Raw genomic sequence first — 15,557 nt, 5'->3', positions numbered from 1 at the left:
CCCCTCCCTGCTCATGCTCTCTCTCTCTCTCAAATAAATAAATAAATAAGCTTAAAAAAAAAAAAGAAATGTTTTTGAATCAAAATTTATGAGAATTCCCTTCAACTACCTTTTTGAAGTTTCATTAGATACATTTAATAGCTGAAGACTGAAAATGAGATAATCTTGCCAATGACCTAGTACTTGGTCCTACGTTTGCAAAAACTGGGATAAAGAAAGTCTTGGTTTGAGTCAATGGTTAAATCAAGAGTTCTTTCAAAGGACTTTTAAAAATTCTTGTTAGTAATGTAACAGATGACATTCTTTCTCCTAAGTCAGTCTGTTTAAAACTCCCAGATGGAACGCTGGAGCATGCAGCAGTGAAATGAGCAACAGGATTACCCTGAGGAATCTTTTTGGTAAAAGTGGGACTCTATCCTGAGCATCCTGGCTGAATTTTAAATTCAGCTACTCTATTCTGCCTACTGAAAATGACTCTGGGGCTTTGAGAGACTGGTTATCCTGCTCCAATGCAAACCCAGGGTTGTTGTGTTTGCTTTCTGAGCTGTTACATTGTGCCCATATTCTACCGAAGGTGGAATAAAAAGCTGATTTTTATTACAGATATCAAACTAGTGCCTGATGTTACCAAATGACAGGACTCAGACATGAAGAGCTTGCTGCCCTACCTCTCAAAGAAACATTTATTGTGTCCTTAAAATGACTAGGTCTCAACGGCTCTACAAAGTAAATACACTATGACGTTTACTTATTGAATTATGTAAAGACAGAAAATAGGGAAAAAACGTTCTAATAGAAAAAAAGTCGACAATGGAACTTGCCTCAGTGCTTTGTGTAATTGACCTCAGATTTCAAGAAGCAAAGTGAGTTAATCTCTGCTCCACCCTACTTTCTTAGATTAGAGAGCTGTGGTGTCCCACCTAGTGTGGATTTAAGGTAAAAGAAAAATAAATAAATAATCGAGAAATCGGTCAAAGGAAAAATAGACAATGTCTTAAAATCTTAGGGAGGCTGAAAGCAAGTTGGCAGGGTGTTAATCCCTCCGGATACACCTTCCTTCCATTTCCTGGGCCATTTCCACTGCAGGCTAATCTTCAGCAAAAACTGAACCACATCGGGATCGGGATGAGTCGCTCATTTTAAATCAGAACCCTCCCTTAGGCGATCTACTCCTAGCCACTGACTCTGGGTGTTACAGGCCAGGAGCCAGGAGCCGGCTCTGAGCGGGAAGAGCAGCGCGAGATTAGGTCGATCTCCATGGAGGTAGCCCCAGAGGCCTGGGGCCAGGGATGTGGCAGCTCAATGGCGGCAGGGGGCACTGCAAAACCTCGGTCTCTTCACGAAGCGGGTTAGCCGTCCTATCCCACCCAGACGACTAGTGCTGCCCACCACGTCTGACCCCAAGCTCTCTCTACCTAGGTCTGTGCGTTTTTCCTAAAAACGACAGCAACCCCCGTGGCATGCTCACGGTGTGTGACAAGAGAAATACCATGGGCCCTATACAACTAAGCACTTTCCTTTCCATCCTCTCTGCGTCTCGTAGCTCCTAAGGATGTCTCCAAGATCTGGAAATTAAGAAAAGTTGCTCTTTCTCACGCACTACTGTGCCGACTTTTACCTTCCTTTAAAGAGAAGCCAGCTGCTGACCCGAGTCGCCTGGGAACCGCAGCCAAAGTTGTCATTAAAGAGCTACTGCGGCTGCCCTGCGCCCACTCTTCCCTGGGATTTGACTTCAGTATGCCCCCCACTGTGAATGGACCCTCGAAAACCAGGGAGCCCAGGCACACCTACCCCCACGCACCTTCCCTTCCTTTCCCCACTGCGCTAGCCGGGCCTCAGACGGCAGAGAGCGTCGCGGGGTACCGGGCTCCCAGGGTGGTTCCGCGCTGAGAAGCTGGGTGGGGGGAGGTCGGAGTTCGAGGGCGCGCCTGGGTCTGTGCACACCTTCCCGTCCTTTGCCCTCGTGGGGTCAGCTCGGGGTGCACTTGCCGAGGGGGGTCCCAGCCTATGGGGCAGTAGTGCGTGTGTAGGAGAGGACGTGTCTCTGCAGGAAAGCGAGTCTGGCGTCCGCTGTGTCGGTCCACGCGGCCGCTCCGCGCGCTGGAGCCGGGACGGAGACCCAGCCGCGCCTCTGGCGGCCCCCGAGTCCCTCCACAAAGCAGAGCCAAGACGACGAGCTCCCAACTGGGGTCTGCACCCCTAAATCGACCCGAATGGAACTGCCGCGCCGGGCGGGGAGGTGTCTGGCGGTCCCAGGCACCTGGCGGGGCGGCCGGGAGGGCGCCTTCCCACCACCCCCCCCCCCCCCCCCCCCCCCCCCCCCCGCCGGGCACTGCCTCCCCAGGCGCGGGCCGCGGGCCGGCCGGGTACTCACATGTCCAGCCCCGGGGAGAAGCCCTGCGGGCAGTAGCTGTGCGCTTCCCGCGGTGAGGGCGCCGAGCGCGGCTCCAGCCCCCCGTTGACGCCCCTCCAGCCCCGCCGGCGGCGCTGCGGCTCTGAGCCTTCGTCCTCACCCTCCTCCTCCTCCTCCTCCTCCTCTGGCGCGGGGAAGGTCACCCGCGCTTGCTCCTTGCACTTCCTGACCTTGGTGGACATCGCGCCCGCCGCCGCCGCCGCGCGGTCTGGCCGCGGCGCCCCTGCAGCACCGCCGGCCGCTCCGGCCGCCCCGGGCAGCCCCGGCGGCAAGTCCGCGGGAGAGAGCGGCGCGCGCGGACGCCGAGCGGGCAGAGGCGGGAACCAAAACCCAGCCGCCGCCGCCGCCCACCAGGAAACCGTGGGAGCGGCCGCCGCGGCTGTGGCCGCGACGAGGGGGCCCGGGACCGGGTGGGGCGCGCGCGCTGGGAACGGCTCTCCCGCCCGGCGGCGGTGGCGGCGGCGGCGGCGGTGCCTCCTCCGAGCCCGGCTCCCGTCTCCGACAGCATCACTTGCTAGGACACTAACGTTACTCTGGGTGAAGGACAGAGAGGGAGGGAGGGGAGAGGGAGGGAGAGAAGGGGGGAGAATCGATTCCTAATCGGACAGAGAGAGCTGAGAGGAAGCCAGATCAGCAGGTAGGGAGTGAGGAAATCAGAATAAGTTCCCTCCCTATTCTCCCATTTCTCTGCCAGAGGATTTAGAGCCCTTTTCCATTTACAGATGCAGGTTTCCTAAGGGAACGAAAAGGGACTCATCTGGCTTGCTGTTAATTTTTCTGCAGTCGTATTTACCCAGTTCAATTCCAGTTTTTTTCAACAAGCATCACTTGTTGAAACAATTCTAAACCTTAGTTGAACCTACAGAGATTTACATTTCCTTGAGTGCCTTTTTACCCCAAGAACGGTAATGTGTAAACGTGCATGGTGCTTCAGATTTGTTTGTTTTTTAAATGAATCTCAAGACCATCTAACAAGATTGATACACTTTCCAAGAAATGTTAAGCAAAATTTAAAATCTTCTCTTGAAAAGTTAAATAGTAATACTAAATAAAACTGAAAATATAATTTTAAAAGTCAAAAGTGGTGTTTATTTTCTGGGAGAAAAGACTCATGGAATTATAGTCAAAAGGACTGTTAAGGATCAAAGAATTTATCCCTTGTTTTAGAAGTAAGAAAACTGAGGCCTACAAAGACTGAGCAAACTAGTCAAAGTAGGTAGTTTAGTGAGAAAACTCGATTAGACTGAGGCGAGTGTACTTTCCAAGGCTCGCTATTGCCTTAAATATGCAGCTTTCAATCAAGTCCAACTTGGAAGAATTACAAAAATACCAGACATGCTATGATGAGATAAAATAAGATTCATTTTTAACTGTATCCCATTTACTGTATTTTTTGAGAAGCAATTCTTCCCCACATTAACTAAAAACACAAATAAGGAAGTGTGGCTCTTTTGAATTTAATCCTTAAAAAGTAAATATAACATTGTATGTTTTATTAAGTTAATAACAAACCTATGTTTAAGGAAGGAAAAATATTTATTTGTACATCTGAGGCAGAAAATACAAGTGTATATTGTCTAATGCTTTACAGTTGGAAGCACCTTTCTCATATGAGCACATGTAGAAATGGAAGTGTGCAAATTTTCACAGTGTAAATCCCATCTCTGAAATATCCCATAAGCAGGACGGCTCTCTGCACCCCAGTACCAGTGCCTCAGTTCAGGCTCCCATCTACCTCCCTGCTCTCTGTATGCAGCCTACCTCTCTTCATACCATTTCATTCTCACGCTATTACACAGACCATGATACAGCAAGTCTGATCGTGACTTGTCTCTGAAAAAGTCTCTGGTGGCTTCCCACTGCTTTCAGGTTAAAATCCAAATTTGGCATGCCCAGCCCTTTGTGGTCTGACCCTATTTCTTCACTCTCTCCTCGAATCCTCCCTCATACACAACCTAGCTCCAGTTACCCTGGATATCTCACTCATCAGCCCACATTCTAGACACTTCTCATTCCCCTGCTTTTGTCTGTGGTACTCCTGTCACTAATAGGCCTCTCTTCCCTTGTGCACCTGGCATACTTCTACTTTTTCCTAAAGACTTAGGTTAGATTTGACCTCCAATCAGATGCCCTTTCTACATCCCAGGGAAGTTCTCACAGCCCTTCTGCCTACCACCGTCTTACCACTGGTCACTTTGTTATTGAAATTAACTCTTTCTGTGCCTGTCTTCTCTTTAGACAGAATTCATTGAGGATGTTTTGGGGTCTTATTTACTTTGAGCCACTTGGAGGCTTATCTTTTTGTCTTTGTCACTAGGCTGGACAAGCTCAACAATTGTTTGTTGAATTAACTCGTGAAGTCTACAGGATCTTTATAATTATGTACACAAGTTCATGAACTGCTCTTATGAGGCTCTGGAGAGAAGCACGTCAGGAATGCCCAAGTCACCAGGGTTTACTCTTATGTACTATGTTAGTTTGCTAGGGCTGCCATAACAAAGTATCACAGACTGGGTAAAAAATGATTTTCTGACAATTCTGGGGGCTTGAAGTCCAAGATCAAGATGTTGACAGCGTTGTTTTCCTCTGACAGATTGCAGATGATCATCTTACCCTGTGTTCTTCCTTCTGTGTCTCCTAATCTCTTATAAGGATACCAGTCATTAGGGCTAGGGCCCACCCTAATGACCTCACTTTTAACTTAATTACCTTTTTAAAGGTTCTGTCTTCAAATAGACATCCAGAGGTATTGGGGACTAGGACTTCAACATATGAATTTGTGGGGGGGGAGGGGTGGCAAATTTTATCTCGTAGCATAAACTAATTCTCCTGGTCTGAGGAAACTGCTCTTTCCAGAGTCTGCTAACATTTTTATTTTTAAGAAACATGTCCTTGGAATTGATGAAAACCCAGAGGAGAAGAAATCTGAAGAAAGTAGTTTCTTGAAGAGAGAGGAAATATGGACCTCCCTGGCATAAGACAGCTTTATCTGTCTTATTTCCTTCTTTTGTAAAGGAGGGTCTATCACTGCATATATGTTGTTAGCTGTCTGCGTATTTATGAAATGAGTGTTTGCCTAACATACATTCAGAATCCATTACTCCTTTGGGGGAAAAATCATATTCAATATTCAGAAAATCCAGCTGTTGAGGCACATTATTTTCAAGAAGAGGTGGCCACTAAGGCATAAGTAAAGCATAATCTTCATGATAAGTCCAAATAAATTAAAAGTGATTGTTAACCTTAGAGCAGAAGTTGGCCTCTAAATTTCCTCTTAAATATCTAAGACAATGCTGTATCCTTTTTAAAATCTATTTCACACATTATGGAAGGCTCCTGTTCACTGCTTCTTTCCCTCTCCCTCTCTCTCCCTTTTTCTAGGGCTGTCTGTAACACACCTAATAAGAAGACACTGTTGCGCAGTAATTCTTGCACTCCAGGATAAAGGTTAGCAATTTTCTCAAGGGAGCAAGAGCATGGGAATAGGTATAATGTTCTAAACAGTGCACATTTTTTCCTCCTTAAGAACACAAGTTCTCTTATAAATGGATTTGCCTTGCTTTTTAAAAAAACTGATTTTATTTTTTAGAGCAGTTTTAGGTTCACGGAACAATTGATTAGAAGGTACAGAGATTCCTCATCTACTCTCTGCTCCATGTATGTATAGCCTCCTCCATTATCTGCCTTTCTCACCAACGTGGCACATTAGTTAAAATTGATGAAGCTACATTAAAATATTATTATCACCCAGAATCAATAGTTTATATTACAGTTCACTTTTCGTGTTGTATATTCTGTGGATCTGGACAAATTTAAAATGACATGTATCCATCATACACAGTAGTTTCACTGCCCTAAAACTCTTCTGTGCTCTGCCTGTTCATCTCTCTTCCCTCCTAACCTCTGCCAACCGCTGATCTTTTTATTATCTCTGTAGTTTTACCTTTCCCAGGGTGTCATATAATTGGAATCATACAGTATATAGCCTTTTCATTGCCTTCTTTCACTTAGCAACATGCATTTCAGTTTCCTCCATGTCCTTTAATAGCTTGAGAGCTCATTTCTTTTTAGCAGTGAGTAATATTCCGCTGTCTGGATGTGCAATAGTTTCTTTATCTACGTACCTACTGAAGGGCCTCCTGGTTGCTTCCAAGTTTTGGCAATTATGAAATTAAGCTGTTAGTAACATCCGTATCCAGGTTTTTGTGTGGACGTACACTTTCTACTCCTTTTGTAGATACCAAGGAGCATGATTGTTGGATCATATGGTAAAAGTTTGTTTCATTTTATAAGAAACTTCCAAACTGTCTTCCAAAATGGCTGTATTACTTCCCATTCCCACCAGCATTAATGTAAATTCTTATTGTTCCACATCCTCACCAGCATTTAGTGTTGTCAGTGAGTTGGATTTGGGCCATTCCAAAAGGTAGGGAGTGGTATCTCATGGTTTTGATTTGCATTTCCCTAATGACTATGGTGTTGAGCACCTTTTCATATGTTTATTTGCCATCTGGATATCTTCTTTAGTGAGGTGTCTGTTAAAAAATTTGACCCATTTTAATATGGTTGTTTGTTTCCTTATTGTCAGGTTTTAAGATTTTGTCAATTTTGGTTTTTTTAAAATATTTTTATTTATTTCTAGGAGAGAGAGAGAGAGAGACAGCGTGAGTAGGGGAAGGTCAGAGAGAGAGGGAGACACAGACTCTGAAACAGGCTCCAGGCTCTGAGCTGGCAGTCAGCACAGAGCCCGACACGGGGCCCGAACCCACAAACCGCGAGATCATGACCTAAGTGAAAGTCGGACGCTTAACCAACTAAGCCACCCAGGCGCCCCAGATTTTGTGGACTTTGAATAATACTCATTAGTTGTGTCTTTTGTACATATTTTCTCCCAGTCTGTGGTTTGTCCTCTCATTCTGATTCTTTGCTTTTTAAATTTATTTTAATTTTTTGACTCTTTGCTTTTTAAAGTAAACTTAAGTCACTAATTTTCTTAGCAGCCTTAACTAGTAAGGTGGGAACTGCTGCCTATAAGAACAATTGAATCTAAGAGGAGGGTCCCTGAATGTATAGTGTGGCAATTAATATTCTAATGCCTTTTGCACAGAATTTACTGTCCTACTAATATTAGGTCACTAAGGTTCCCAGGCCTCTTCTAGCCCCAGGAGGTCTTAAGTAGTTTCCTTTCTTAAAACACTTATTTGAAAAATTTCTTCATGAGTCTCAAGTTTGGAAGTCAGAATTTACTTTATCGTAGAAGTAAGTTATAAGTGATGGTTGTATTTTCTGGGCAGCTCACAAATGGCTAGTTAGTTTAAACTTGTTTCAGTGTCAGTATACACCACGCTATATGGGGCCAAAGGCCTGGAATCAAACCCCACCTTGGCTGCTTACCCAGACGTTTGGGTTTGAACCTGCATCGAGCTCTGTGCTGACTGCTTGGAGCCTGGACCCTGTTTTGGATTCTGTGTCTCCCACTCTCTCTCTCTGCCCCTCCCCTGTTCGTTCTCTCTCTCTCTCTCTCTCTCTCTCTCTCTCTGTCTCAAAAGTAAATAAACATTAAAAACTTTTTAGACTGGAAGCTGAGCAAGTGTTTGATAAATGGTAACAGTAATAGTTCGTAGCAATGGCAGTTGCAACAACAGCTACTCAGTAAGTATTTATGGGATGAAGATCCGTAGGAGTGAAGAGAAGGAAGAAGAGAATGTTCTTCCTCTGCTCTGGGCACAATGCCAACCTCAAGTAAAATCAGAATGGGTGTAGTTTCTCTCCGGCATCTCCCTAGTCTTTCTCTCACATCTTTTCCTACCTAATAGTGCCCAGCTTCCCTCACTATGGACTCTGTGACTTCATATGGTTTTAATTCTCCCACAGTGTTCTCTCTCTGGTCTGTATACCCCAAAAGTGCTCCAAACTCCACAATTATCCTTTTTTATCCCCTAGTAGTCAAAACTGCTATTCCTTCAGAGCGGCCAATCTCAGCTAGCTTTTAAAGGACAAGGGTCTTACACATATTCACACTAATGTGTGTGAAAACCTATGATTCCTTAATGCTCCAAGAGATTTGCATTTTTCAAAACTGCAATGATTATCCGTTCAGTGGAATTATTAGTTGTGTATTAAAGTGAAATGAAAGGAAGATGCTTAGGAGCAGGATGGGGAGGGTTGGAGGGGTGCCAAGTAGCAAGCTGGCTTTGGGGTATCTTTCCTACAGAGTTTCTGATTTTCATCTTCCCACTACTAAACTTACAGCACCCGATGATTTAAGTTTTCCCCTAACCCTATCCCAATCAGCATCTGCTCATAATATTATCAAGAAAGACTCCCAGTTTGAAAAAAGAGTGGAAAATGGGCTAAGGGGCAGAGCTAGGTGCTTTATGTATAGTATCGATCTTGAGAAAATAGGGACAGAAATTTATTATTGCTGGAAGACAATTCTTCATGAGTGCCTCACATTTCCATACATCTTGTGAGCAGAGGCAATGGCTGCTCTTGTTCTACAAGAAACAAGCCAGCGTTTCTTGAAAACAGCCTTGGAAGACAGAGATAGAGTCCTTCTTTGGGGCAAAGAGCAGGTTTGTTTACTGTCCAATATAACAAAGAGAATGCTCCCTTGAGGGCAAAGTTTATGTGGGCCTACTGATCATTATAAAAGATTCAGTTCCCTAAGTTCGGGTTCTTCTCTTGTAATGCAACCCACTATAGGAGAAGGTGTCATTTAACCCTCTCTTGTCACTCTGTGGGAACTGGGACTCAGGGAACTGGCATAAATGCTGACGCTCTGGCTACTGTTATTACCGTGAGTTATAAACCATCCTTTGTCCCTGGTCCTGGAGATTTGTGCCTTCTGCCAGCATCCATGAAGTGTGACTAACATGATGCATGTTAGCTTGCAAATAGTGTAAAATCTCAGATGCTACATAGTTCTTGACAATTGTTACACTTACAGATGAAAAAATTCACCCTGTCCCCAGGGGGGAAAACTGTTCCTTTTTTGTTTTCAACTGAAATATAGTTGACACACAATGTTCTATCAGTTTCAGATGTACAACATAGGATTCAACAAGACTACGTGTTGTGCTATGCTCACCACAATCCAAGAATAAATTAGGTTCTTAAAGGGATTGTAATATCTTTCCCATGGGACTAAATGCATCATTAATTAATTTTTGTATGCCCACTCTTTTACATATTTGCTAATATTATTTTTTAAGTGAAATGAGGACCAGAGGAAATCAATCCTCTCTACTTAATAAGATACAGAGTCGATGAGTGCTTACAGTTTTGTACTGACAATCCAAGGAGTGGCTTGAGGCCAGCAGTGCCCCTTGAGGCTCTGAGTGCTGTTGTGTTTTGAGATCGGAGGGAAAGCGAGGGTGCATGTCTAGCTTTCATTTCCTCGACCTCTGTCTGTGTGTACATACAGAAATCAAATCTGCACAGCCTCTGTTTTTGGCAAGAATAAGAACGACTCCACTGAATCCTAATCCCTATGATCCCAGCCCACCTCCTTCCAAAACCTATTTAAAGACATGTTGCTCAAAGTTATATTTGTCCTTCATTGCAGGAGGAAGAAAGTACTGATGACTTGCAAATGGGAAACTGGCAGAGGTGCGTCCTATAAGTCACCTGTCAGAAAGGGAGTTTGAAAAATAGAGACGTTCCATCTTTCTTTCTAGTCATAGTATTCTCACCTTCAGTAAAATGAGCTAATTTGTTTCTTATTTATATTATTCCTATGCAGGGTGAATTCTTAGGACAAATTAAAAATGGTCATACAAACTAAAGTGTAATTTTCTTTCCTTTTGCCACTCCTATAGCCCTTCTATGTCAAATTTATTCTGTGCTTCACACACGTCTCTTAGAGGTGGCAAATGCAATCCTATTCTGAAGTCTGCATTGTTCAGTAAGAGACTTAAGGGAAAGCTGTTAGTATCCACATACCAGTTTACTGTCCTGCATTTGAAAGCACAGGGATCTACTCCTCACCAATGGATGAAAGGAGACTTGACTTGCTGACACCCCAGGTCTGAGTGACACTCCAGGTACCGAGTCAGGGAGGGTGAATTGAGCCCTGCTTAGACACTCTGAATATATAAAGTTAGTGTTTCCCCATTGCTTTAAGTCATGCCCTTCTAGCCCCCAATTTCCTATCCCTAATCTTGAAATGTAATTCCTCTATCCTTTAACTCTTAACTTTAGGCCAAATTGTTAAGAGAAAGGAAAGCAAAGAGAAATAGGAGAGAAGAAAAAGTTTTCTGCTTCTCCATATATATATTCATCTGGAATAAATTATCTTTTCTTATTAAAAAGTTTTTTTAATGTTTATTTATTTTTGAGAGAGAGAGAGAGCATAACACAAGCAGAGGAGGGACAGAGATAGAGAGAGACACAGAATCTGAAGCAGGCTCCAGGCTCTGAGCTGTTAGTACAGAACCCAACCCGGGGCTCAAACCCATGAGCCGTGAGGTCATGTCCTGAGTGGAAGTCAGATGCTCAACTGACTGAGCCACCCAAGCACCCTTGGAGTAAATTATCTTGAAAGTATGTACGGATGCTCAATGGTCTCATTTTAATGCAAATTTTGATTTAAAATAAAAATTATAAGGTATTCATTCACACAGTAACATAAAAATATGTAACTCAATTAATAATACTTTTGATACAACATTATAATCATTATAATGTCTTTAAGGATTTTAAGGATAAAGGAAAGGAATGGGATTACATTGTCTAGAAAATCATATCTTAAAGGATTTGAAACATATCTTAAAGGACATCTGGTATGATTACCTTGTAATGCTTGAATCCCTCTTCACTGTTCTGACTAAATGATCATTCACATACATTGATATCTTTATCATGTATTAGTTTTTTAAAAATGTGATTCACTTCCCTCTACGGATTGTTTTTTAATGCAATAAATCCTTTCTTAGAAAAGGTTGTTGATGCAAGAGAAAAAAATTATTGATGTGGCCTATACCTTAATCAATGAGTCAAGTCTGTGAGTAACTGCTCTTATAAAGGAGGTTGTCATATCCCTTAGCAATGGAATAAGTATTCAAAGGGGGACATTAAGTAATATCTCCGAGGCTTCCTGGGAAGCATCAATGTCCAATGCCACTTAATATTTACAAGGACTGGAAAAGTCCAACTGTATATATACAAATAAAATTCAGTAAACAATTGGGTCCTCTTTGAAAGTTTGCACTTTTTAAATTCAAGCCTTGGGTATCACCCAGTCAGAACTTCTGTTATAATTGTGAGTTGGAGATAGGAATGGAGAGCAATTAATAAGGATCTGCATTATTGTAAACCGAAAACAAAACAAGTTGTATATTTTAGCATACAATAGATTTAGGCTTGACTACAAAACAAAATTGTCTAAAATATAATTTGAAAGTGGAAGAAGCTTTAAATTTTGGCTTCAATGTGATTTATGCTGGAAAGGGAGCTCTGTCCAGGGACATTGTTGGCACGCTGTGAAGTGACGCTTGAAGCAGAGGCCAAGCACAGGAATGGAAGAGTTGGTATCCACATCACACAAACAATTCCTGCACGCAAAACTATTTCTCATTAAAGCTTTACATTAGTATTAGCTACTGAACAACCAAAAGGAGTCATTTCTTTAGGATGTTTTATTTTGTGAGAATTTTTTCCCCTACTCAACTGTTTAGCTAGGAGCTTAAAGTGCTGAAATCCCAAAGGGAGAAAGAGGCCTCTCACACATCAGGAAGGCATGGCAGTCTCCCAAGCCATAAATGGCTTCAATTTTCATGTAAAATCAGCTTAGCAAATCACAGGTGGATTTTTACCAAAAATGCAAGGAGGGGCCTATGCCACCAATAATACTTACTTAAAATATTCAGCTTATCCATGGCTAGAAACATTATGTGTACTGTAGCCAAATACATTAAAACATCAACAAAGACACTTTTGTAGATAATTTGGCAAAAGCCCAACATCCACAAATGAATTGATTTCAAGAGGAATAATAAAATGGGCACGAGAGGCCATTAAGGATTTATATCTATCAGAATTGTTCAGGGAGAAAAACCAGATAGTTTAATTAGAATGACTTTTTGGAAGAACATATAAGAAGGTCTTACTCATGTGTTTAGATCTTTTTCAGAAGCTCCTTTCATATAAATGCAAAATATAAAATTGAGTACAAAGCAGGAAAAAAATCACAGTTCCCAAGGAAATTAAAAATCCCATGATATTAATATGGCCATGAATAAAATGATCTTAAATACAGGAAATATGAAACTGGTGGATCATATGAGAGAGACAGTCGTGATCAGAGTCCCAGGATCTCAAATCACCAGGAGCAGTAGCAGCAGCAGTTTTTTCTATTGTTCTTTTCTGTTTAGTGTGGAGTGAGCATCTGTGGGATGACGTGCTGGAAACCATTTGCATAGAACGGTGAGATCTCCACCACTTAAAACCCTTCAAAGTCTTCTCATTGCTGCCAGATAATATCCTTTACTTAACACATAAGATCTTTGATGACGTGGCCCTTCCATCTTTATTCCTGCTACCTTTCTTTTGAGACTTTGTATATGTCACCTCTGCCTAGAACACATTCATTCAATAACAGTTATTGAGTACCAACTATATGCCCTTTCCTAAATGTCTTCCTGGCAAACTCTTCATCCTTTAAGACTCAAAAATATCCACCTCTTGAAAGTGTCCTTCCTCAAGGCAAGTTAATCATTATCCCTTTATCCTTTTAAATAATGACACCACTGTACCTTATACACAACCTGGTGTAGACTGGAACTGTACAGCAATATTTTTTTAAGTGAGTAAATTAAAAAAAAAGAAAAGAAAAAACCCAACAAACTATATAAGTGAAAATATTCCAATTATTAGAAGTTTTAAAAACTTGAAGTAGTCAAAGTAAGAACTAAAAATTCTTTTGTCTTTTACCTCCTTCAATCCTATTCTGCTCAAAAGTAACTGCTGTTAGGAGTTGGGAACATATTGGGACTCCTGGTTGGCTCTGCTGGTTAAACGTCCGACTTCAGCTCGGGTTATGATCTCACGGCTCATGAGTTCAAGCCCCATATAGGGGCTGTGCTGTGCTGACAGCTCAGAGCCTGGAGCCTGCTTTGGATTCTAGGTCTCCCTCTCTCTCTGCCCCTCCCTAGCTCAGGCTCTGTCTCTCTCTCCTTCAAAAATAAATAAACATAGGGGCGCCTGGGTGGCTTAGTCGGTTAAGCATCCGACTTTCGCTTAAGTCATGATCTCGCGGTTCGTGGGTTCGAGCCCCGCGTCGGGCTCTGTGCTGACAGCCAGCTAAGAGCCTAGAGCCTGTTTCAGTTTGTGACTCCCTCTCTCTGACCCTCCCTTGCTCACGCTCTCTCTCTCTCTCTCTCTCCTAGAAATAAATAAAACTTTAAAAAATAAATAAATAAATAAACATAAAAGAGTTGGGGGCATATTGTTGTAGATTTTCTTCTATATATTTATATATCTGGTAGGCAGTTTCATGCATTTAAAAGCACAGACCCTGCACCCAGGGTGTTTGGGGGCAAAATTCAAGCTCTACCCCTTAATATTTTCAGAGGTTTTGGGCAAATTCCTTATTTTTTCTGGGTCTCGGTTTCCTTATCCATAAAATAGCAATTATAGTAATGGTATATAACTGATTGAGTTAATACATAAAACACCTAGAGCAGTGCCCTGCACATTGTAAATTCTTTTGAAGTAGTTGCCTCAAAGGCTATATAAGCAAAGGTTTTTATGTTGTTTTTTAAAATGTGTAAGTGAATTGTAGTATAGCTACTGTTCTGCAACTTTTAATTTTTGCTTAACAATCTACCTTATTTTACAATATCCATATACTATGTTTAACCATTTATCATTTATTTACTTTTTTTAAAGAGAAACAGAGTGAGAGTGGGTGAAGGGCAGAGAGAGAGGGAGACACAGAATCTTTTTTTTTTTTTTAAGAGCAAGAGAGAATGAGAGAGAGAGAGTGAGAGAGAGCGAGCGAGTAGGGGAGGGTCAGAGAGAGGGAGACACAGAATCTGAAACGGGCTCCAGGCTCTGAGCTAGCTGTCGGCACAGAGGCCGATGCGGGACCGGAACCCACAAACCGTGAGATCATGACCTGAGCCAAAGTCGGACGCTTAACCGACTGAACCATCCAGGCGCCCCAGGAGATACAGAATCTGAAGCAGGCTCCAGGCTCTGAGCTGTCAGCACAGAGCCCATCGCTGGACTGAACTCATTCATGAAGTGCGAGATCACAATCTAAGCCAAAGATGGACTGAACTACTGAACCAAGTGAACCACCCAGGTGCCTGCCCTTTCATCATATAATTTGCTTCTGAATTGTCACCACATGAGAGTATTTTGAGGCAAACGCCTAAAATTATATACACTTTATGTTTATTTAGATACTGAGAAATTGCCCTGTAAGGAGAATGTAGTTGTTTAAATTCCCAGCAGTAGTCCTGAGCAGCAGAGGTCAAGAGTGAATCTGGTACACATTGAATCAGATAGATCTCCCTGGGCACACCCTCCTTCACAGGTGTCAAGAAGCCTCTGAGATAGCACTTCTCCGCCTCCTTATCTGTAACTGCTGAGGGCATGAAGGAGCCCTGTAGCAGTTACAGCCTGCCCAGGCCTCTACTGTCTGCCTTGAGTCTACCGGGACTGTCTTCACCATGCCTTTTATCTACACATTTACATCACTCACCAAGGAGCCCTCGGCTGCAGGGCACCTTCCTCTCCCATCAGCCCTGCCCATTTCTAATTCTAACCCCATAGCTCACACATCGTTCACCAAACTCCTGAATTTCTTCTGCTGTGCCTTCTGGAGCTCATGATCCATCCTCAGCTAAAATCTCTTACATCTTCAACCTCTTCTGTGAATGTTTCCTTCACCTTCTTGCTCTGCAGAGAACCTGGCTATCTTCGGAGGATGCTTCTTCCCCTGCAGTCTTTTCAAGACAGGGCTGTTTCTTCTACCATGCCCTTTGTATTTATAGACCTGGAATTTGGATACATTAAATCAGGGTAACTTCTTTTCTTTTCTTTTTTTTTTTTTTTTTTTTTTGCTTGAAACTATTCTTCCCCCGTCTTCCCTCAGCTTGAATGTAATGTCATTAAGTGATATATTACCAACTAATCC

General features: G+C 42.8%; 1 protein-coding gene and 1 long non-coding RNA gene across 2 annotated transcripts in view; one reads left to right on the top strand and one right to left on the bottom strand.

Annotated features, from left to right (window-relative positions):
* Positions 1–2,595, bottom strand: part of TRPC3 (transient receptor potential cation channel subfamily C member 3) — a 71,482-nt gene extending 68,887 nt beyond the window's left edge. Inside the window, exon 1 of the mRNA XM_039241613.1 lies at positions 2,375–2,595. Within this exon, the coding sequence (XP_039097544.1) occupies positions 2,375–2,595 (221 nt within the window). The remainder of the gene's footprint in view (positions 1–2,374) is intronic.
* Positions 2,596–2,988: 393 nt separating this feature from the next.
* Positions 2,989–10,175, top strand: LOC120238032. Its single transcript, XR_005530124.1, has 3 exons — positions 2,989–3,050; positions 5,795–5,860; positions 9,981–10,175. It is a non-coding gene; the product is annotated as an uncharacterized LOC120238032 (long non-coding RNA).
* The last annotated feature ends 5,382 nt before the right edge of the window (positions 10,176–15,557 follow it).

This window comes from Hyaena hyaena, unplaced genomic scaffold (assembly GCF_003009895.1).
Source record: "Hyaena hyaena isolate Hyena2069 unplaced genomic scaffold, ASM300989v1 scaffold_198, whole genome shotgun sequence".
NCBI lineage: Eukaryota > Metazoa > Chordata > Mammalia > Carnivora > Hyaenidae > Hyaena > Hyaena hyaena.
Note: the sequence above shows the minus strand (reverse complement) of the source record. Positions and strands in the feature narration are given on the sequence as shown.